Source organism: Carassius auratus, chromosome 43 (genome assembly GCF_003368295.1).
Source record: "Carassius auratus strain Wakin chromosome 43, ASM336829v1, whole genome shotgun sequence".
Lineage (NCBI taxonomy): Eukaryota > Metazoa > Chordata > Actinopteri > Cypriniformes > Cyprinidae > Carassius > Carassius auratus.
Window position 1 is genome coordinate 14,363,014 of NC_039285.1, and position 22,461 is coordinate 14,385,474.

General features: G+C 37.6%; 2 protein-coding genes across 2 annotated transcripts; both read left to right on the top strand.

Moving 5' to 3' along the window:
• Window positions 1–3,488: 3,488 nt before the first annotated feature.
• Window positions 3,489–7,551, top strand: LOC113061768 (serine/threonine-protein kinase pim-2-like). The gene is made up of 9 exons (XM_026231198.1): window positions 3,489–4,269; window positions 4,653–4,741; window positions 4,948–5,308; window positions 5,788–5,882; window positions 6,091–6,144; window positions 6,252–6,630; window positions 6,817–6,993; window positions 7,189–7,277; window positions 7,465–7,551. Exons 1-9 carry the CDS (start codon window positions 3,939–3,941, stop codon window positions 7,474–7,476), a joined length of 1,587 nt encoding a protein of 528 aa, XP_026086983.1. The 5' UTR covers window positions 3,489–3,938; the 3' UTR covers window positions 7,477–7,551.
• Window positions 7,552–10,104: 2,553 nt separating this feature from the next.
• Window positions 10,105–13,430, top strand: LOC113061770 (aurora kinase B-like). The gene is made up of 7 exons (XM_026231201.1): window positions 10,105–10,445; window positions 10,831–10,919; window positions 11,126–11,486; window positions 11,962–12,056; window positions 12,271–12,324; window positions 12,432–12,810; window positions 12,996–13,430. The coding sequence occupies exons 1-7, from the start codon at window positions 10,115–10,117 to the stop codon at window positions 13,238–13,240; spliced, it is 1,554 nt and encodes a 517-aa protein (XP_026086986.1). The 5' UTR covers window positions 10,105–10,114; the 3' UTR covers window positions 13,241–13,430.
• The last annotated feature ends 9,031 nt before the right edge of the window (window positions 13,431–22,461 follow it).

Genomic DNA, 22,461 nt, shown 5'->3' on the forward strand with positions numbered 1-22,461 from the left:
TTGGGTAATTTTTCTTTCGTCGTTGGGTTATTTTTAGTTATAACCCAACTGTTGGGTTAAATATGTTTCCCGCTTCACTCCTGTTCAAATTTTAACGGTCCAGTCAGAGACTCAATGACATCAGTGGCAGCCTGCCTGATTATGAAGGGTAAGTAACTGTTAATATAATCGTGTGATGTATATAACTTTCATAACATTAAGTAATGTGTCTGATACGTTAATTTCTTTATACGTTAAAAAGTTGTAATTCCCTTTAGTCCGTTTGTTTCCCCCAGATAATCAGATCGATTGTAAATGAATGCTATTCATGTTTGTTCGCCAGTATTAATACACTAAAAGATAAGCTGCAAAAAATGTTTAGACAAATATTACTTAAAGTTAATAAAAATGTTAGAAAAGCTGCACGGACCATTTATCGGATCGGACCAGTGAAAAAAGCTGCTCGAGCTGAGCTCACACATCAGTCATGCGACAGACAGACTCCGCGAGAATCGTTTGAATGAACCTGCAATTTTCTGTTATAAAAAGTAAAAACCCAGACGAAAGAAAAGCGCGCAGTCGTCAGGTAATCTGCTCTTTCAGCGAAAGTTTATACCAGTGCCCCAAATTTACATAAAGTTAACGTTACTCCTAAAACAAACCTTTAAGAGGGGAGCGTAAAACAGAAGCCATATTCTTCTTAGCGCACCAGCACTAGTTAATTGTACTGTAAAAGTTTTTTTATGATTTATTATTGAATATTGTTATGCATCTATTGGAATACCCTACAATTACAGCAGTTTCTCTTATGAAGCTAGATTGATTGACATGTTTTTTAAATGTGTTGTACTAAATGTGTTTTTATACTTGTGTTTTAGACAATGGACTTTTTTGTGAAAGAAAAAAATGCAACAATAGAATTTCTGCCTGTTAACTGAAGCATTTCAAGGTAAGTAACCTATTAAAATTAATGATACATAAGTTTTTAATTTTACTTAGACCTATGACTTCCAAAAATTATGAAAAAAGGACAAATGAGGTGAAATAAGTGTATTATTGCATTCCGTCCAACAAAGCTTCCTTTAATTTACAGTGTACTTTTGTTCCTCCCTACAAGTCCAAATCAGTCAAAGGGTAAAGGGTGGGAAAATGTACTCACATTAGCCGCAAATATTGTCACAAATTTTCTGGAGGGAGTGAAAACTGGTTTAGTCTGTCTCTTAATGCAGATGATAGTGGATCCCCACAAAGACTGTAAAAATGTAAACTGTAAGCTTAGATTTTTCTTTTTACTTGTCTGTAAAATCTCTATACTTTTGTCATTTAAAGGCCTTCATGCAGAAATTGTCTTTAAAACCCTTCCTGCCATCTGCACCATACCACACAAATGGAAAAATGGTGTGCACATCATACACTGAAATTAAGCGGTCCTTCATTGACATTCAACCTGTAAGTAAAAGTAACACTTAAAATTACAGTGCCCTGTTTAGTCAAGTCACCTTTATTTATTTTGTATAAGACACACGTTGTAGAATACAAATAGTTCCAAGAAGATATTTTTAATAAAAAAATGATGACAGAATTTTCATTTTTGGGTGAAGTATCACTTTAACCAATTTAAATTCGCTATAGCTTTTAACTCATTTAAATTCACTCATTTGTAAAGTGAGTATCAATGAAATATCATCACAATGCATGTTAACTTAACTTTTTTTTTTATTCTTTTAAGGCTGGCACTAATTAGTGCTGTACTTGAATCACGAGCGTCCGGAGAGCAACTGGGGGTTCAGTGCCTTGCTCAAGGGCACTTCAGCCATGAGTATTGAGGGTGGGAGAGAGCACTGTTCATTCACTCCCTCCACCTACAACTCCTGCCAGCACCGAGACTCAAACCTGCAACTTTTGGGTTACAGGTCCAACTCTAACCATTAGGTCACAGCTGTGAACTGTATTAGCACATTTCTGTGTTTTGATATGAATATGAATCGACACATTTGTACATCTTGAAAATGTCAGTTGTATTTTTACACGGTCGTGTACATTTAAACAAAATATTTTAAAATATATTTGTAAATGTGTTGCTTGCATATCAATATAAAATCTGTAAGTTACAACAAAGTAGTTTCAAAATATGGTTGTATTAAATAATTTTTTATAAAAATACTGATGTTAATTAATATAAATAATTAACTCAACTGTTGGGTAACTTTTAACCCAATGGGTTGGGTTGAAATAACCCACAGATGGGAAGGTGCTATACCAACCCGTAGCTGGATTACAGGTTGGGTTATTTTTAACCCAACATTTTTTAGTGTGAGGATTATTTTGGGGGTATTTGTACTTTATTCATGCAAAATGTAAACTGATTACTTGTACTATTAGATGATTACCTTTCTGAAGAAAAATACTGTACTTTTTACTCCATTAAATTTTATATTAACTTAAGAAGTACTCATTCATTTTTATTTTTTTATTATATCTCGAATCTGAAGAAGCATTTTGAGGTAACAAAGTTGCTGTTTTTTCCCTCAATAAATAAATAAATTAAATAAATAAAAAAAATCTCTCTCTCTCTCTATATATATATATTGTTCATTTTGATATATTTTTAAGCTGTACATATTGGCTGAAATACCATCAGTGACAAAAATTCTAATACAATTCATGTTTTGGTATAGAGATGACAGCTTTTTTAAATGAAATGTTACAAATTTCCAAAAAGTGTTTAAATGAGCCCTGTATGTTATATTTATTATAAATGATGTTTAGTGATGTATGTTCTTATCAGAGTGGACTTTTTACACCCCAGGATATTTGCGATGGTTATTATTTTTCAGTGTGATTTTTGGTGAATTGTATAAAAAATAAAATAAAATAAAAAACCCTGTGGTAGGTTTGATCCTCAAACACCACTGTATCAATTATGATATTAATGTATGCAACCAACAACAATCAAATAAAAAACACAAAAACATACTGTCCTATGTAAATTCGTAGATAATGACAAGTGAGATTTCAGTGATATTTTGACCACTGAAGGTGCCCCCGGTTTTAATTTCAGAAATCTGGTCACCTTACTCTATCTACCTAGAAAGATAGGCCTAGATAATTATAAGAGTTGCATTTATATGAAATTTAAATATTTAAATTCATAAAATACATTTAACAGATACATTTTGTTTCATATGGTGGGCAACATGTATTTCTTTTCTACTTAAATTGTGAATTGTTTAACAATTGTTTAATCTGGGTCTTTTAGGTATAGTTTACTCTTGTCATTGAATGATAGGCTCCTGGGATTCATTATGATCCCAGTTTAAAATATTAAAATCAGGGGTCTGATTCACGAAGATCATCTTAAGAAATATGTAAGAAAAATAAGTTAAGAAATTTCCTAAGATAAATTCCAATAAGTTCTAAAGAAATGTAATTCTTGTAAAAAAAAAATCTGATGAAGAAAATGACATGCATTATCGAATCAGTGCTGGTTCTTGCTGAAGACTCGCTGATAAACTCTTAATAATCACAATAAACGCGCATGTTTTTGAATAAAGAGCCTGTCACGAGATGAAGTGTGCGCGCGCTGCACGTGTGCTTAATACCGCCAAAGATTATTCATTTATTTGTTGGCTTAAATTAAAAATGAACTCCCTGTCTGACTTGTTTTGTAAAAAAATAAAAATTCGTGGAAATGCAAGAAAATTGCATACTTTTTTCCCCTTACGTTAGAAGGAGAACATGGCAGTTAAGAATATTTTTTTCTTAAGAATGCTTCGTGAATCCGGCGCGAGCGGCGTAAAAAAAAAAAAAAAAAAAGGGCGCGCGGGTTATCGTGACGTCACAGAAAGAATTCGATTTCGTAGAACTTATAAGTCCAAGAAATCATTTTGTGGGTTTAGTAGCAGTGGTGAGTGAATCTGAGCAGTTATTTTCAGCGATTGTTATCGATTTTGACAACAATGTTTCAGCGACCTTGTCGAGTTCATCCGTTGACGGAGAGTCAGGTGTGTGATCTCAACACCCCCCCAAACCCCAGCAGCAGCACAGAGGAACAACATCCTCATGAGAGCACTGCTGATGCTGCTGAGGGAAACGACCAGGAGAGGAAGGTGGTGGAGAAAGGGAAGAAGAAAAAGAAGTGGTGGAGGTTGTCTTCTTTGTTTGGAGCTGTGAAGAAACATCTGAAGCGCAGCTCGAACCCAGTTCAGGGTGAAGTAGAGCTGCAGCAAGAGCAAGAGCAGAGTGAGGGAGTGAAGAACCAGAACCAGTGTAAAGACAGATGCAGTGATGGTAAATCAATGATCAACTCATAAGAATATGTTACACAGTTTACTGAAGCTCTGTATTTTACATCAAATGCCATCAGTTATCCCTGGATATCCATTTTTAGTAAATTAATCTAGAGGATAGATTATAATAGCTTTCTTATTTAGTCTTCAATACCCTTTTCCTATCTTTTTAATGTTTCCTCAATATAGATAAGTCAAATCAGGGGAATCTTAAATAAAAAAATCACATAAGCACAATAATAAATAAAGAAATTTGAAGACTGATCAAGGTTAAGATCCAGGATATGTTTAAAAATAATTCTATGAGATTATATATGAATTAAAATTGAATAATACAAATATTTAAACTTTTAGGTTAACTGCAGTTGTTTCATCTTTTAACAGACTACACTGTCAGACACAACCTCGTGAGTGATCAGCTGTGTGAAGGTGGATTTGACGCTGAGGCGACACATTTGAAGGATGACCCTGAAGTAAGTAAAAGATGAATGAAAACTTGCCTAGCTAGAAAATACATTTAGTCCTGTCTTATCTTCATCATTTGGTTATATAATTATACTGTTAGCAAGGCCTCTCAGTGTGTCTTTTTGTCCTGGTTGGGTTTAAATTAAATCAAACTACAAACTACATTTGGAAAAGAACTTTCACCTTACCATTGTAAAAACTGTCTCTCTTTTAGCTTGGATCTCCACACCGTCTTCCAGAGGAGAAGGATCTCAACATCCTGGCAAATAGAGGCCCAGATAGCCACGGATGTGATCTCAGCACCCCCCCAAACCCCAGCAGCAGCACAGAGGAACAACATCCTCATGAGAGCACTGCTGATGCTGCTGAGGGAAACGACCAGGAGAGGAAGGTGATGGAGAAAGGGAAGAAGAAAAAGAAGTGGTGGAGGGTGGCCTCTTTCTACGGAGCTGTGAAGAAACATCTGAAGCGCAGCTCGAACCCAGTTCAGGGTGAAGAAGAGCTGAAGCAAGAGCAAGAGCAGCAGAGAGAGAAAGTGAAGAACCAGAAAGAACAGAAAGCCAGATGCAGTGATGGTAAATGACATGAGCATGACCAGTCATCATTCATTCCTACACATCCATTACTGGGACATTCATTAATTAATCAATTGAATCATTCTAGTTTTAAATGATAGATTATAATAGCTTTTAAGTATCTTGTTCGATCTCTAATTGGTCTAATTTTTAAGGTTTCCTCAATGAAGAATTTATAAAATGTGATAAATCTCAAATTTTAAATAAATAAAATCCACATCAACACATATAAAATCAACTTGAAAATGGATTAAGGTCATGATCAGATCTTTCATCCAGGAAATAAAAAAAATAATAATAGTTTTTGTAATTTTATATGCACATAGTTTAGGGATGACAAATAATAACATGAACATATTCATTGTAGTCTCTACTGATGTAAATGCTATCATGTGTAATTTAAGATTTTTTATATAAAATCAAATGGAATAATAACTATAACAAATGTTTAAAAGTGCAGTTGTTTTATCTTGTAACAGACTTCATTTCCAGCCACTACCAGCTGGGTGATCTGCTGGGTGAAGGTGGATTTGGTTCTGTGTATGAGGCGAGACGTTTGGAGGATGACCTTAAAGTAAGTGAAAACTTGATGAAAACGTATCTAGCGAAGTGATTTTGCCCCGTCTCATCTTTATGCCCCGTCATGCTATTGTTTGCAAGGCCTCTCAGTGTATTTTTTTGTCCTGGTTGAACTTAAATTCAATTCAACTTTACAAAACTTGTCTGTATATATTTAATGGTGGCCTCTTCACAAGTTAATTGTTGTTTGTTTTCTTGATCAGGTGGCGGTCAAATATGTTAATAAGACCGAAACCTACAGGCCAAGTTTATACATTGTAAGTAAGATGCACTCTCTCTGTTCTCCTCCCACTAACTAGTAGGAAAACTGGACTAAGTGCTTATTTGGAAAACAACTTCTATCTTACCAACGTCTTTCTTTTAGCCTGGATATCAGCAACTCGTTCCACTGGAGATCGCTCTCACAATCCTGGCTAATAAAGGCCCCAGAGTGCCAGAGATCATCCAGCTGCTGGACTGGAAGGACTACAATGACCATTTCGTCATGATCCTTGAATGTCCCTCTCCTTGCGAGACTTTGGAAGACTTTGTGGGGCGTCAGGGTGGACGTCTCAACGAGAGCTTAGCACGGCGAGTCATGATGCAGGTGACTAAAGCTGCGAACGTGTGCTGCCAGCGCCAAGTGTTCCACCGTGACATCAAACTGAGCAACCTTCTCATCAACAACCAGACACTTGAAGTCAAACTAATTGACTTTGGGTGTGGGGACATTCTGAGGACAACTGTCTACATGTCATACTCTGGTATGTACTGTATCTAAAAGCTACAACTCTAGTGACGATTATATTATGAGTTGACCAGGCGTGGGTCACCAAAACAACAAGAAGCACCCGATATATATACAGTAGAATTACGACACTGTTACAGTCATGGATCTCGTCACTGTTGTGAACCGAACTTGCACATCTAACAAAATCTTTTTCTTCCAGGCACAGCAACATACGTCCCTCCTGAGTTTCACATAAAGGGAAAGTACCACGGCAAGCCTGCGACGGTTTGGTCACTGGGGGTTCTGTTATTTAAAATAGTGGCCGGATATTATCCAAGTTTCTTAGATCTGCACATGCTCAAACTGCATCTCTGGTCCAAAACTGGTCTGTCAAACGGTAAGAGTTCAGTTATCATTTTAAACATACAAATCAGGGACAAGTGGCTTTCTGAAAGATGGCGTTAGAAAATGCATGAAGTTTTCTTGATTTCTGATGCCTGAACTCAGATCGTACAGCTAATATGATCATTAAATTAAAGCAGGTTTTAAGTTTAAAGTAATATTCATGTGTCCCTCTCATATTTCTGCACAGAATGCTGCAGATTGCTCCGCGCTCTCCTGCAAATAAAGCCAAAGAACCGAATTCAGCTGGAGGAAATCCTTTCCCACAAGTGGTTTACGGTACTAAACCTAAGATCACCTTAAAATAATTTGACGTGTTTAACATTTTTCTTTTCAATTTTCAAATCAAGTTTTCTCGCTTTGCTTTTATTGTTAGATTTAAGAAGTTGTATGTTTTACCTTATAAAATGTCATTCGTAGTGTATTTACACGTAATAATTCTGTATTTGTTTCTGTTTTGTTTCAGGCCACCACATAAGACCACCTCAGAAGTTGTTGTATCTTCAGCTCTCCAATGGTTCCTGCAATAGTTGCAGCAGTATCAGAGGCCCAGTCTACCACCACGTCTATCCCCTGCAGTCCAAAACATCCCAGAAAAGCTGTTTTAAACTAGAATATATATTAAGTTAAAGTGTTATTGTCACGTTAATGCTTTAATTGATTAACAGCAACAATTATTGCGCATTAACAGTTGTTTGTTAATATGAAAGTCCATTGCTCACTGGCTCTGAATACACATACAGTCAAAGCATGGGTCACAGGAGGAGTGGGATGTTGATCAGTACTGACTTGGGATGGGTGTCATCACGTGTCTCAACCAATGAGAGCATTTGTGGTGGGCCTAAGACTGCAGCAGCTCACATGAAGTGCTCAGGACTTCATAAGTGGGAAACCCAAAGTTTCTGTTAACACGTAAAGGCAGCAGAGATGCGGTCTCGCTCAACACAGTGGAGTGCATCAATTTGTTTTGAGTCTTTTGTGAAGCGGTAAAACACGGCCCTCTCACAATACACAGAAATCTGCTGAAATCATCCGTGAAGCAGTTTTCTGTGTAGCATCTCTGCACATCATCTGTGTAGAAGTTTAATATATTGTGTATATTTAATTTTCTTATTTTTGGCACAGTCTATAAAGAGTATTCCATACCTACAATTCACTGCTTTTTGTATGTTATATAACCTTTATGTGAAAAATAAAATCTTGAATCTTGAATATATTGTTTTACAGATCTATCACATTTGCTGCTCAGAAATGTTCACACAATCACGCTGCATGTGTTAGAAGTTCTGTGCTTTATTTATAGATAAATAAATAATTAAAAGATATCTCTCTCTCTCTCTCTTTATATATATAAATATATATATTGGGGGTGTAACGGTACGTGTATTGGTACCGGACCGTTTCAGTACAGGGCTTTCGGTATGGTGCACGTGTGTACCGAATGCAATATTTTGTATGCAGAATATGGGTACATTTTTGTGTTTCCAAATGAACATATTAAGTGGCGGAAGTCTCCGCGTTCAGCGCAAATCCCGCCCTGATTCTAAGGTCTGTGACACACTGGCTGCGTGGCGTGAGCGTGGCGTGGTTTAAGACTGAGAGTATTTTACCTATTTAGTGGAGAACTTTGCAGCAGTATTTTATTTCTTATTCTTTTATTTTATTTTATATATATTTCATTAAAAAGTATTAAAAAAAACAAATTGTTAAAAAAAAGTTTGTAGTAATAAACAACCTGCAGTTTAATGTTTATGCATTTCTATCCCTTACTGTACCGAAAATGAACCGAACCATGACTTTAAAACCGAGGTACGTACCGAACCGTGATTTTTGAGTACCGTTACAGCCCTAATATATATATATAAGAATTTAAATATAATTCATGTTTTGATATATAGACATGACAGCTTTTTTAAATGTTTAGTGTTGTTCTTACCAGAGTGGACTTTTTACACCCCAGGATATTTGCAATGGTTATTATTTTTCAGTGTGATTTTTGGTGAATTGTATTTAAAAAAAAAACCCTGGGGTAGGTTTGATCCTCAAACACCACTGTATCAATTATTAAATTAATGTATGGAACCCACAACAATCAAATAAAAACACAAAAACATACTGTCCCAGTTTTTTAATTCGTAGATAATGGCAAGTGAGATTTCAGTGATATTTTGACCACTGAAGTGCCCCCGGTTTTAATTTCAGAAATCTGGTCACCTTACTCTATATCTATAGACAGATAGGCCCAGATAATTATAAGAGTTGCATTTATATGAAATTTAAATATTTAAATTCATAAAATACATTTAATACATATATTTAGTTTCATATGGTGGGCAACATGTTTTTCTTTACTAGTTTAATTGTGAATTGTTTAACAATTGTTTAATCGGTCTTTTAGGTATAGTTTACTCTTGTCATTGAATGATAGACTCCTGGGATTCATTATGATCCCAGTTTAAAATATTAAAATCAGGCGTCTGATTCACGAAAATCATCTTAAGAAATCTGTAAGAAAAATAAGTTAAGAAATGTCCTAAGAAAAATTCCAAAAAGTTCTTAAAAAATGCGATTCTTGTAAAAAAAAATTCCGAAGAAGAAAATGACATGCATTATTGAATCAGTGCTGGTTCTTGCTGAAGACTCGCTGATAAACTCAATGAAAAACACTTCGTAATCACAATAAACGCGCATGTTTTTGAATAAAGAGCCTGTCACGAGATGAAGTGTGCGCGCGCTGCACGTGTGCTTAATACCGCCAAAGATTGTTCATTTATTTGTTGGCTTAAATTAAAAATGAACTCCCTTTCTGACTTGTTCTGTAAAAAAAATTAAAATTCTCGGAAATGCAAGAAATTGCATACTTTTTTTCCCCCTTAGGTTAGAAGGAGAACATGGCAGTTAAGAATATTTTTTTCTTAAGAATGCTTCGTGAATCCGGCGCGAGCGGCGTGAAAAAAAAAAAGAAAAAAAAAAGGGCGCGCAGGTTATCGTGACGTCACAGAAAGAATTCGATTTCGTAGAACTTATAAGTCCAAGAAATCTTTTTGTGGGTTTAGTAGCAGTGGTGAGTGAAACTGAGCAGTTATTTACAGCGATTGTTATCGATTTTGACAACAATGTTTCAGCGACCTTGTCGAGTTCATCCGTTGACGGAGAGTCAGGTGTGTGATCTCAGCACCCCCCCAAACCCCAGCAGCAGCACAGAGGAACAACATCCTCATGAGAGCACTGCTGATGCTGCTGAGGGAAACGACCGGGAGAGGAAGGTGATGGAGAAAGGGAAGAAGAAAAAGAAGTGGTGGAGGTTGTCTTCTTTGTTTGGAGCTGTGAAGAAACATCTGAAGCGCAGCTCGAACCCAGTTCAGGGTGAAGTAGAGCTGCAGCAAGAGCAAGAGCAGAGTGAGGGAGTGAAGAACCAGAACCAGTGTAAAGACAGATGCAGTGATGGTAAATCAATGATCAACTCATAAGAATATGTTGCACAGTTTACTGAAGCTCTGTACTTTACATCAGAAACCATCATTTATCCCTGGATATCCATTTGTAGTAAATTAATCTAGAGGATAGATTATAATGGTTGTCTTATTTAGTCTTCAATACCCTTTTCCTATCTTTTTAATGTTTCCTCAATATAGATAAGTCAAATCAGGGGAATCTTAAATTAAAAAAAATCACATAAGCACAATAATAAATAAAGAAATTTGAAGACTGATCAATGGCAAGATCCAGGATATGTTTAAAAATAATTATATGAGATTATATATGAATTAAAATTGAATAATACAAATATATGAACTTTTAGGTTAACTGCAGTTGTTTCATCTTTTAACAGACTACACTGTCAGACACAACCTCGTGAGTGATCAGCTGTGTGAAGGTGGATTTGACGCTGAGGCGACACGTTTGAAGGATGACCCTGAAGTAAGTAAAAGATGAATGAAAACTTGCCTAGCTAGAAAATACATTTAGTCCTGTCTTATCTTCATCATTTGGTTATATAATTATATTGTTAGCAAGGCCTCTCAGTGTATCTTTTTGTCCTGGTTGGATTTAAATTAAGTCAAACTACAAACTACATTTGGAAAATAACTTTCACCTTACCATTGTAAAAACTGTCTCTCTTTTAGCTTGGATCTCCACACCGTCTTCCAGAGGAGAAGGATCTCAACATCCTGGCAAATAGAGGCCCAGACAGCCACGGATGTGATCTCAGCACCCCCCCAAACCCCAGCAGCAGCACAGAGGAACAACATCCTCATGAGAGCACTGCTGATGCTGCTGAGGGAAACGACCAGGAGAGGAAGGTGATGGAGAAAGAGAAGAAGAAAAAGAAGTGGTGGAGGGTGGCCTCTTTCTACGGAGCTGTGAAGAAACATCTGAAGCGCAGCTCGAACCCAGTTCAGGGTGAAGAAGAGCTGAAGCAAGACCAAGAGCAGCAGAGAGAGAAAGTGAAGAACCAGAAAGAACAGAAAGCCAGATGCAGTGATGGTAAATGACATGAGCATGACCAGTCATCATTCACACCTACACATCCATTACTGGGACATTCATTAATTAATCAATTGGATCATTCTAGTTTTAAATTATAGATTATAATAGCTTTTAAGCATCTTGTTTGGTCTCTGATTGGTCAAATTTTTAAGGTTTCTTCAATGAAGAATTTATAAAATGTGATAAATCTCAAATTTTAAATAAATAAAATCCACATCAACACATATAAAATCAACTTGAAAATGGATTAAGGCCATGATCAGATCTTTCATCCAGGAAATGAAAAAAAAAATAGTTTTTGTAATTTTATATGCACATAGTTTAGGGGTGACAAATAATAACATGAACACATTCATTGTAGTGTCTACTGATGAAAAAATATCACTAAATCTGTTAAGATTTTTATATAAAATCAAATGGAATAATAACTATAACAAATGTGTAAAACTGCAGTTGTTTTATCTTGTAACAGACTTCATTTCCAGCCACTACCAGCTGGGTGATCTGCTGGGTGAAGGTGGATTTGGTTCTGTGTATGAGGCGAGACGTTTGGAGGATGACCTTAAAGTAAGTGAAAACTTGATGAAAATGCATCTAGCGAAGTGATTTTGCCCCGTCTCATCTTTATACTCCTGTGATGTCATGCTATTGTTTGCAAGGCCTCTCAGTGTATCTTTTTGTCCTGGTTGAACTTAAATTCAATTCAACTTTACAAACCTTGTCTGTATATATTTAATGGTGGCCTCTTCACAAGTTAATTGTTGTTTGTTTTCTTGATCAGGTGGCGGTCAAATATGTTAATAAGACCGAAACCTACAGGCCAAGTTTATACATTGTAAGTAAGATGCACTCTCTCTGTTCTCCTCTCACTAACTAGTAGGAAAACTGGACTAAGTGCTTATTTGGAAAACAACTTCTATCTTACCAACGTCTTTCTTTTAGCCTGGATATCAGCAACTCGTTCCACTGGAGATCGCTCTCACAATCCTGGCTAATAAAGGCCCCAGAGTGCCAGAGATCATCCAGCTGCTGGACTGGAAGGACTACAATGACCATTTCGTCATGATCCTTGAATGTCCCTCTCCTTGCGAGACTTTGGAAGACTTTGTGGGGCGTCAGGGTGGACGTCTCAACGAGAGCTTAGCACGGCGAGTCATGATGCAGGTGACTAAAGCTGCGAACGTGTGCTGCCAGCGCCAAGTGTTCCACCGTGACATCAAACCGAGCAACCTTCTCATCAACAACCAGACACTTGAAGTCAAACTAATTGACTTTGGGTGTGGGGACATTCTGAGGACAACTGTCTACATGTCATACTCTGGTATGTACTGTATCTAAAAGCTACAACTCTAGTGACGATTATATTATGAGTTGACCAGGCGTGGGTCACCAAAACAACAAGAAGCACCCGATATATATACAGTAGAATTACGACACTGTTACAGTCATGGATCTCGTCACTGTTGTGAACCGAACTTGCGCATCAACAAAATCTTTTTCTTCCAGGCACAGCAACATACGTCCCTCCTGAGTTTCACATAAAGGGAAAGTACCACGGCAAGCCTGCGACGGTTTGGTCACTGGGGGTCCTGTTATTTAAAATAGTGGCCGGATATTATCCAGGTTACTTAGATCTGCACATGCTCAAACTGCATCTCTGGTCCAAAACTGGTCTGTCAAACGGTAAGAGTTCAGTTATCATTTTAAACATACAAAACAGGGACAAGTGGCTTTCTGAAAGATGGCGTTAGAAAATGCATGAAGTTTTCTTGATTTCTGATGCCTGAACTCAGATCGTACAGCTAATATGATCATTAAATTAAAGCAGGTGTTAAGTTTAAAGTAATATTCAGATGTCCCTCTCATCTTTCTGCACAGAATGCTGCAGATTGCTCCGCGCTCTCCTGCAAATAAAGCCAAAGAACCGAATTCAGCTGGAGGAAATCCTTTCCCAAAAGTGGTTTACGGTACTAAACCTAAGATCACCTTAAAATAATTTGACGTGTTTAACATTTTTCTTTTCAATTTTCAAATCAAGTTTTCTCGCTTTGCTTTTATTGTTAGATTTAAGAAGTTGTATGTTTTACCTTATAAAATGTCATTCGTAGTGTATTTACACATGTAATAATACTGTATTTGTTTCTGTTTTGTTTCAGGCCACCACATAAGACCACCTCAGAAGTTGTTGTATCTTCAGCTCTCCAATGGTTCCTGCAATAGTTGCAGCAGTATCAGAGGCCCAGTCTACCACGTCTGCCCCCTGCAGTCCAAAACATCCCAGAAAAGCTGTTTTAAACTAGAATATATATTAACTTAAAGTGTTATTGTCGCGTTAACGCTTTAGGAGTAGTGGGATGTTGATCAGTACTGGCTTGGGATGGGTGTCATCACGTGTCTCAACCAATGAGAGCATTTGTGGTGGGCCTAAGACTGCAGCAGCTCACATGAAGCACTCAGGACTTCATAAGTGGGAAACCCAAAGTTTCTGTTAACACGTAAAGGGAGCAGAGAAGCGCTCTCGCTCAGCACAGTGGAGTGCATCGATTTGTTTTGAGTCTTTTGGGAAGCGGTAAAACACGGCCCTCTCACAATACACAGAAATCTGCTGAAATCATCCGTGAAGCAGTTTTCTGTGTAGCATCTCTGCATATCATCTGTGTAGTAGTTTAATATATTGTGTATATTTAATTTTCTTATTTTTAGCACAGTCTATAAAGAGTATGCCAGACCTACAATTCACTGCTTTTTGTATGTTATATAACTTTTATGTGAAAAATAAAATCTTGAATCTTGAATATACTGTTTTACAGATCTATCACATTTGTTGCTCAGAAATGTTCACACAATCACGCTGCATGTGTTAGAAATTCTGCGGTCCGCTCACACTACATGTGCACCACACCCGAACCGAACTGAACCGTGCTCTGGCCCACCTCTTCCAACCGAGCCGGGGCCAGCTAAACGAACCGCGGCACGGAGTGATCACACTAGATACACCCTTATTCTCCTGCATCTCGCACACACGAGTCTCTACTCGCCCATCAAGTGTCCCACACCGCACTTGATAGTGCAGGTCTCCACTCGGAAGGCGTCTGTTATAATCGTATGAGCTCTGAACTCTGAGCATAACTTTATTTTCTATAACAAACTATAAAATATTTTTAAATAAAGTAAAAAAAAAACAATAAAGTAAAACCACAGACTGCAACACTGTAAAGTACCATCTGAATATGTTAAAAGCTATAGACATCAGGAGAAATTAATAACTTGATTGATATAATACACTATAGGCTATAGCAGATACATAAAGACAGCACACACACAGAGAGAGAAAAATAAATCTTGATTTACATACCTGTCAAGTATCCCGTTTTGGCCAGGAAAGTCACATATTTTACCCTTCTTTCCCGTCGTCCTCCCGTATTAGTATTTTCCCGTAAATCTCCTGTATTTTAATTTTTAATTTTTTTATTTTAACCTGCGTTATTAATAAAATATTAATAAAAAAAACATTCCCAATCTGAGCTCTGTTACTAGTCTAGCGATAACTGCCACCTGTAGTAGCCTGTCGCGAGGAGTGTGTGAGGTCAGATGACATGAGTTATAACGCGGGAAAAACAACAACGACAAAAGAAAAACCGAGACGGATGATGGATGCTACGATAGAGAGTGAAGGCACACCTGCCAAAGAACCAAACCCCATTTGTAAATACCAGGATAAATGGGACAGCGAATTTACTTTTTTAAAGAATGCAAAGTCTGCAACAAATTTGTACAACAACTCACTAAAAGAGTAAAAGAAAAGTTATGTGAAATAAAAAGAAAAACTGTAAAAGAAAAGCAATATGAAATGAAAAGAATGTGTGGAATGAAAATAAAATGTAAATGTAAAGACAAGCAATGTTAAATTAACAGAAAATATGCAAATAAGCCTTTAAATAAATGCTCTTCATATATACCCTTTTGTGTTTTCATTTGGGCTATAACACCTGTCTTAAAATGTAAGGGATACTGGAGCTTTGTTGGGTTGATTTGAAAATTTCCCTTATTTTCAAAACCAAAATTTGACAGGTATGATTTGGAAGAAGCCTGCAGACAAATGAAAATGTAAACTAGCCACAAGTTATTAAAGCAAAAGTCATGCCTTTATTAGTATTTTATATAAAATATATTCATTGAATTGTCATTAAACTGGACAATACATACATATTCCAGTGAAAGTTATGCATTGGATTTGTTGTGCAATACATTTTTTTATATAAAAACACTGAGACAAAGTGTTTATATCTGCATTCTATATTAGGGTGACCAGATGTCCCCGTTCAATATAACCAGCGAACACACTGGAAATGCTAGACCAATTTAGCCTTCTGGATATCATATGATTGCAACTATTGCGATTACTTGGTCACATCTCGCAAGCCGTTATTGTAGCCATGAAAAGCTTGGACAAGAGCATAGCGCTATTATCATCAGTTATCAAAAGAGACTGCATTATATACATATTAAAACAAAGTAATACCGTTGTGCAGTGTATTGCACAAGACATGTAGGTTGCGGGATTGTTTTGCACAATAGGCCTATTAAACATTCCTGAAACTCTGCGACACAACTCTGAAGTCTCTGATATGAATGATATAAAAAATAATAAACTAATCAGTTACACTTGCACAATTACATTTGCAGAAAGCACATACTTTGTAGTCAATATGAGCCTGAAATGCTAAATATCAACCCTGATTAGGGATAGAAAAGATCCATTTCCAGAAGCATGTTTTTATAAACAAACTTCTAAAGGTTTTCAACAGTTGTGAAAATGTTAAATACAGTTAGAAAATAATATATTTGTTGTTTTATTTATCATATGTTATCATATTAACGGTTTTATTTTAATGTGTTTTTGTAAAGCCATAATTTTGTTATAATACCAGCCTGTTTTTAGATGTTTCCTGTTTGCAGAGGTGTAAAATATGGTACTTGAGTAATTTTACTTGATTATTGTACTTAAGCACAGCAAAAAACGTTGGGTTGTTTTTTTTAACCCAACATTTGGGTTTCACATATTGGGTCAATGTGTTGGGTTATCTTAAAATTTGTTGGGTAATTTTTTTTTCGTCGTTGGGTTATTTTTAGTTATAACCCAACTGTTGGGTTAAATATGTTTCCCGCTTCACTCCTGTTCAAATTTTAACGGTCCAGTCAGAGACTCAGCTCGGACATCAGTGTGGCAGCCTGCCTGATTATGAAGGGTAAGTAACTTGTTAATATAATCGTGTGATGTATATAACTTTCATAACATTAAGTAATGTGTCTGATACGTTAATTTCTTTATACGTTAAAAAGTTTTAATTCCCTTTAGTCCGTTTGTTTCCCCCAGATAATCAGATCGATTGTAAATGAATGCTATTCATGTTTGTTCGCCAGTATTAATACACTAAAAGATAAGCTGCAAAAAATGTTTAGACAAATATTACTTAAGTTAATAAAAATGTTAGAAAAGCCGCACAGACCATTTATCGGATCGGACCTGTGAAAGCTGCTCGAGCTGAGCACACATCAGTCATGCGACAGACAGACTCCGCGAGAATCGTTTGAATGAACCTGCAATTTTCTGTTATAAAAGGTAAAAACCCAGGCGAAAGAAAAGCGCGCAGTCGTGAGGTAATCTGCTCTTTCAGCGAAAGTTTATACCAGTGCCCCAAATTTACATAACGTTACTCCTACAACAAACCTTTAAGAGGGGAGCGTAAAACAGAAGCCATTCTTCTTAGCGCACCAGCACTAGTTAATTGTACTGTAAAAGTTTTTTTATGATTTATTATTGAATATTGTTACGCATCTATTGGAATACCCTATAATTACAGCAGTTTCTCTTATGAAGCTAGATTGATTGACAGGTTTTTTAAATGTGTTGTACTAAATGTGTTTATACTTGTGTTTGAGACAATGGACTTTTTTGTGGAGGAAAAAATGCAGCAATAGAATTTCTGCCTGTTAACTGAAGCATTTTAAGGTAAGTAACCTATTAAAATTAATGATACATAAGTTTTCAATTTTACTTAGACCTATGACTTCCAAAAATTATGAAAAAAGGACAAATGAGGTGAAATAAGTGTATTATTGCATTCCGTCCAACAAAGCTTCCTTTAATTTACAGTGTACTTTTGTTCCTCCCTACAAGTCCAAATCAGTCAAAGGGTAAAGGGTGGGAAAATGTACTCACATTAGCCGCAAATATTGCCACAAATTTTCTGGAGGGAGTGAAAACTGGTTTAGTCTGTCTCTTAATGCAAATGATAGTGGATCCCCACAAAGACTGCAAAAATGTAAAAGTGTAAGCATAGATTTTTTTTTTTACTTGTCTGTAAAATCTTTATACTTTTGTCATTTAAAGGCCTCCATGCAGAAATTGTCTTTAAAACCCTTCCTGCCATCTGCACCATACCACACAAATGGAAAAATGGTGTGCACATCATACAGGGAAATGAAGCGGTCCTTCATTGACATTCAACCTGTAAGTAAAAGCAACACTTAAAATTACAGTGCCCTGTTTAGTCAAGTCACCTTTTTTTATATTGTATAAGACACACGTTGTAGAATACAAATAGTTCCAAGAAGATATTAATAAAAAAAAAAGACAGAATTTTAATGTATGGGTGAATTATCACTTTAACCAATTTAAATTCGCTATAGCTTTTAACTCATTTAAATTCACTCATTTGTAAAGTGAGTATCAATGAAATATCACAATGCATGTTAACTTAACTTTTTTTTTTTATTCTTTTAAGGCTGGCACTAATTAGTGCTGTACTTGAATCACGAGCGTCCGGAGAGCAACTGGGGGTTCAGTGCCTTGCTCAAGGGCACTTCAGTCATGAGTATTGAGGGTGGGAGAGAGCACTGTTCATTCACTCCCTCCACCTACAACTCCTGCCAGCACCGAGACTCAAACCTGCGACTTTTGGGTTACAGGTCCAACTCTAACCATTAGGCCACAGCTGTGAACTGTATTAGCACATTTCTGTGTTTTGATATTGTTACGTCCCCCTCGCTGTCTAGGGGTGACAAGGGGAGTAACATATGCTATTTATGAAAAATGAACAATTGTGTCGGTGAACTTGCAAACAAAAATAGTGAGAGAGAGTTGACTATCCGTAATCCCAGCACTCAAACTCATGGAAACTCTTCAAGATTTTATTTACAATGTAAAGTCTTTGTACAGCATTAAAGGGGAAGGGAAAATTAGAGGTTTAACAATATGGAGAATTCAAAAAGAAAGAAAGAAAGACGCTTGTAGCTTCAGGAGGGGGTTAAGGCCAAAATAACAAACAAAAAGGGGATGCTAACTGAACACAAAGTAATCTAATTTACCTAGCAAACAAAACATCAAAATCAACAACATGTCCCTTCCCTGACTTCCTCACTGTTCCACAAAACCAGGAGAAAAGCATAAGTTGATAAAATAAAAGTGGCACCCACCTCCTTACTGCGTCTGCAGGCAAAAGAATAAAAAGAAAACAATTTCTAATCACTACAGCCAGTACAACAGGCTGTCTTGAAGATACACTACAGGCCCTGATCACACAATAGTAATCAAATACAACAGGCTTTCTTAAAGCAGCACCACTACTTAAACCACCAACTGGGAAAACAGACAAGCCAAACTCTCTCTGGTGTTGTGTCCGTTCCCTCTGTTTAAATACAAGCTCCTCTCCACAGCTCTGACGAGGAACAGGTGACATCAATTAGGTCTTCTGTGAGAGGACAGGGAGGAACAGAGGAAAACCAACAAAAACTACAACTCCCAACAGGATGTCAAGCATCAATGAAGCACAGTTACATAGTTAACACACAGTATTAACAGCAACAATAACATACATCTTAGGATGTAACACCCCCACCCATAAATTTACAGATTACCACCGTAATTTGTAACGATTCATCAAAACATGTACTCACGTACAAAGGGCAAAGTATCCACAGGTCAACTGTCTGCACTATTGGTTCTGGACAGTGCATCTGCAATGACATTTTCGGAACCCTTTTTATGACGAATATCCAAATTGTACTCTTGTACAATGAGGGACCAGCGCATCAGGCATTGACCAGAATTACACATTCGAGATGAGGTCAGGGGATTGTGGTCAGTATAAACTAACACTGGGGTACAACTACCTCCAACATAAACTTCAAAATGTTGCAAAGCCACGAGGAGAGCTAAAGTCTCTTTCTCTATGGTGCTGTAATTCTGCTGACATTTGGAAAGTTTTCTAGAAAAATTACATACTGGGTGGTCCACTCCAAAAGGATCTTCTTGCAGGAGAACTGCTCCTACTCCAGTTGCACTGGCATCTATTTGCAACTGGAAAGGCAGGGTGAATTTTGGGGCAGCAAGCACAGGGGCATTACACATAATGTCCTTTGCAGCAGCAAAAGCGTTGGCACACTCTGCACTCCATAGGAATTTCTTAAAGGGACTCAGAAGGTTAGTTAATGGAGAGACTACGGTGGCAAAATTCTCACAAAATCCTCTGTAGTACCCTACCATACCCAAAAATCTACGCAACTCACGTTTATTTATGGGAACTGGAAAGTCCAGGATGGCTAACACTTTAGCCTCCACCGGGCAAACTTGCCCAAGTATGTAACGATGGCTTTTGCAAAGTCACATTTTGCCAGATTCAACGTCAACGAAGCTTCAGCCAAACGACTAAAAACCTCAGTAAGTGTCTCTAGATGGTTTTCCCATGTATCTGAAAAGATCACGACATCATCCAGATAAGCTTCACAGTTGGCTACTCCATATAACACTCTGTGCATAAGACGCTGGAAGGTGGCTGGTGCATTTCGCATCCCGAAGGCCATTACAGAATATTGCAGGAAGTTATCTGGAGTCACGAAAGCAGATATTTCAGAGGCCCGTTCTGTTAGTGGCACTTGCCAATAGCCCTTTAGTAAGTCAAGTTTAGTGATGTAGCGGGCTGCACCAATTCGGTCCACACAATCCTCCATCCGAGGTAAAGGGAAAGAGTCTGGTTTAGTAAGACTATTAACTTTGCGATAGTCTGTACAGAATCTATACGCAGTGTCAGACTTCGGTACCAGCAAACAGGGTGAGCTCCAGGGGCTTTGACTAGGTTTAACGAAACCATGCTGCAACAAGTAATGCACTTCCCCTCTCATTATCTCACGTTTTCGGTGGTTAACCCGATAAGGGTGCTGTTTGACAGGAGGGGAGTTTCCAACATCAATGTCATGACAAATGACCGTAGTTTGACTGGGGACATCTGAGAACAGCATAGGGAACCTACTAATTAGACACACAATATCTTCACGTTGACATGTAGAGAGGTGAGCAAGATAAGTCTCTAGACCATTTATAATGGTTGAGTTCTCTAGGTGTTCACAGGACACGTTCTCAATGCCCATGCCTAAGCCATCCTGTGCAGGGGAATATACAGGTGAACAAGCAGCAGCAATAACAGGGGTAACACTGGAATCATGGAAAGTATTGGACTTCGCTAATGTAACATATGCTTTCAGCATGTTTATATGACATACCCTAGTCTTTCTCTTACGATCAGGCGTATTAACAACATAGTCGGTTTCACTCAGTTTCTCTTTAATGGAGTATGGACCAGCAAATCTAGCCTGCAAAGGAGAGTTCTGAATAGGGAGCAACACTAATACGGAGTCCCCTGGCTGGAAAGTGCGGCTTAGACTTTTGCGGTCAAAATGGGTCTTCATTTTAGCCTGGGCAGTTAACAAGTGACTTTTAGCAAAATCGCGGGCTTGAAGTTTCTCACGAAAACGGCTGACATAATCCAACACCGACACTGGGCTTTGATTTGCAGACAGTAATTGTTCCTGCAGTAGTTTAAGAGGACCCCTCACATTATGGCCGAACACCAGTTCTGCTGGACTGAACCCAGTTGACTCCTGTTTTGCTTCTCTGACGGCAAACATCAGCAAGGGTAAGCCTTCAACCCATTCTTTCCCAGACTCTAAACAATATGCACGCAACATTGACTTAAGAGTCTGGTGAAAGCGTTCCACAGCACCTTGACTCTGTGGGTGATATGGGCTTGACAGCACATGACTAACACCTAACTCTTTTGCAACCTGCGCAAACAACTTTGAAGTGAAGTTAGTCCCTTGGTCCGTCTGGATGACTCTAGGTAACCCAAAAGTAGAAAGAAACTTAACTAGTTCTTTGACTACAGTTTTAGCTTTTAAAGTATGCAGAGGGATAGCTTCAGGAAAACGAGTTGCAGCGCACATTATAGTCAAGATATACTGGGGTCCAGATTTGGACCTGGGCAAAGGACCAACACAATTACTAACCTTTCAAATGGCTCCCCCATTGCTGGTATTGGATGTAAGGGGGCTGGGGGCACTTTCTGATTGGGTTTACCAGATAATTGACATGTGACACGCTTTACAAAATCGGGACACACTAGACTTAACTCCAGGCCAATAAAAATACTTCGTGAGACGGTAATATGTTTTTGCAATCCCTAAATGACCTGCAAGAACATGCTCATGTGACAGCTTTAGGACTTGCGAGTGGTAAGCAAAGGGCAACACTATTTGACAGCTAGCGAGAGCATCATCAGCTAGTCTAGGGTTCCATCTCCGCATCAAAACCTCATTGTCCCAATAATACTCCACCCCGGCTGGCAATTTAATATTCGCATCAGCAGCTTCTATGCAATGTTTAAGGGTTGGATCAGAGCGTTGCATAGAAATGAGCTGCTCCCTACCAGTCTTCAGGAATGGCAACTCTGCAAGAGGAGTCTCTTCACCACTAGGAACATCTAGCTTAGTTTCAATCTCAAGCTTACACTCTGGAGGTTCAAACGATGGTGCAATAAAGGAATCAGAGAGATCAATGACGTCAGAAAATTTTCTGGCTTGTGCACGAGTAACAGCACAATCTGGAAATACAGTGGAAAAACTGGTAGATAAAATT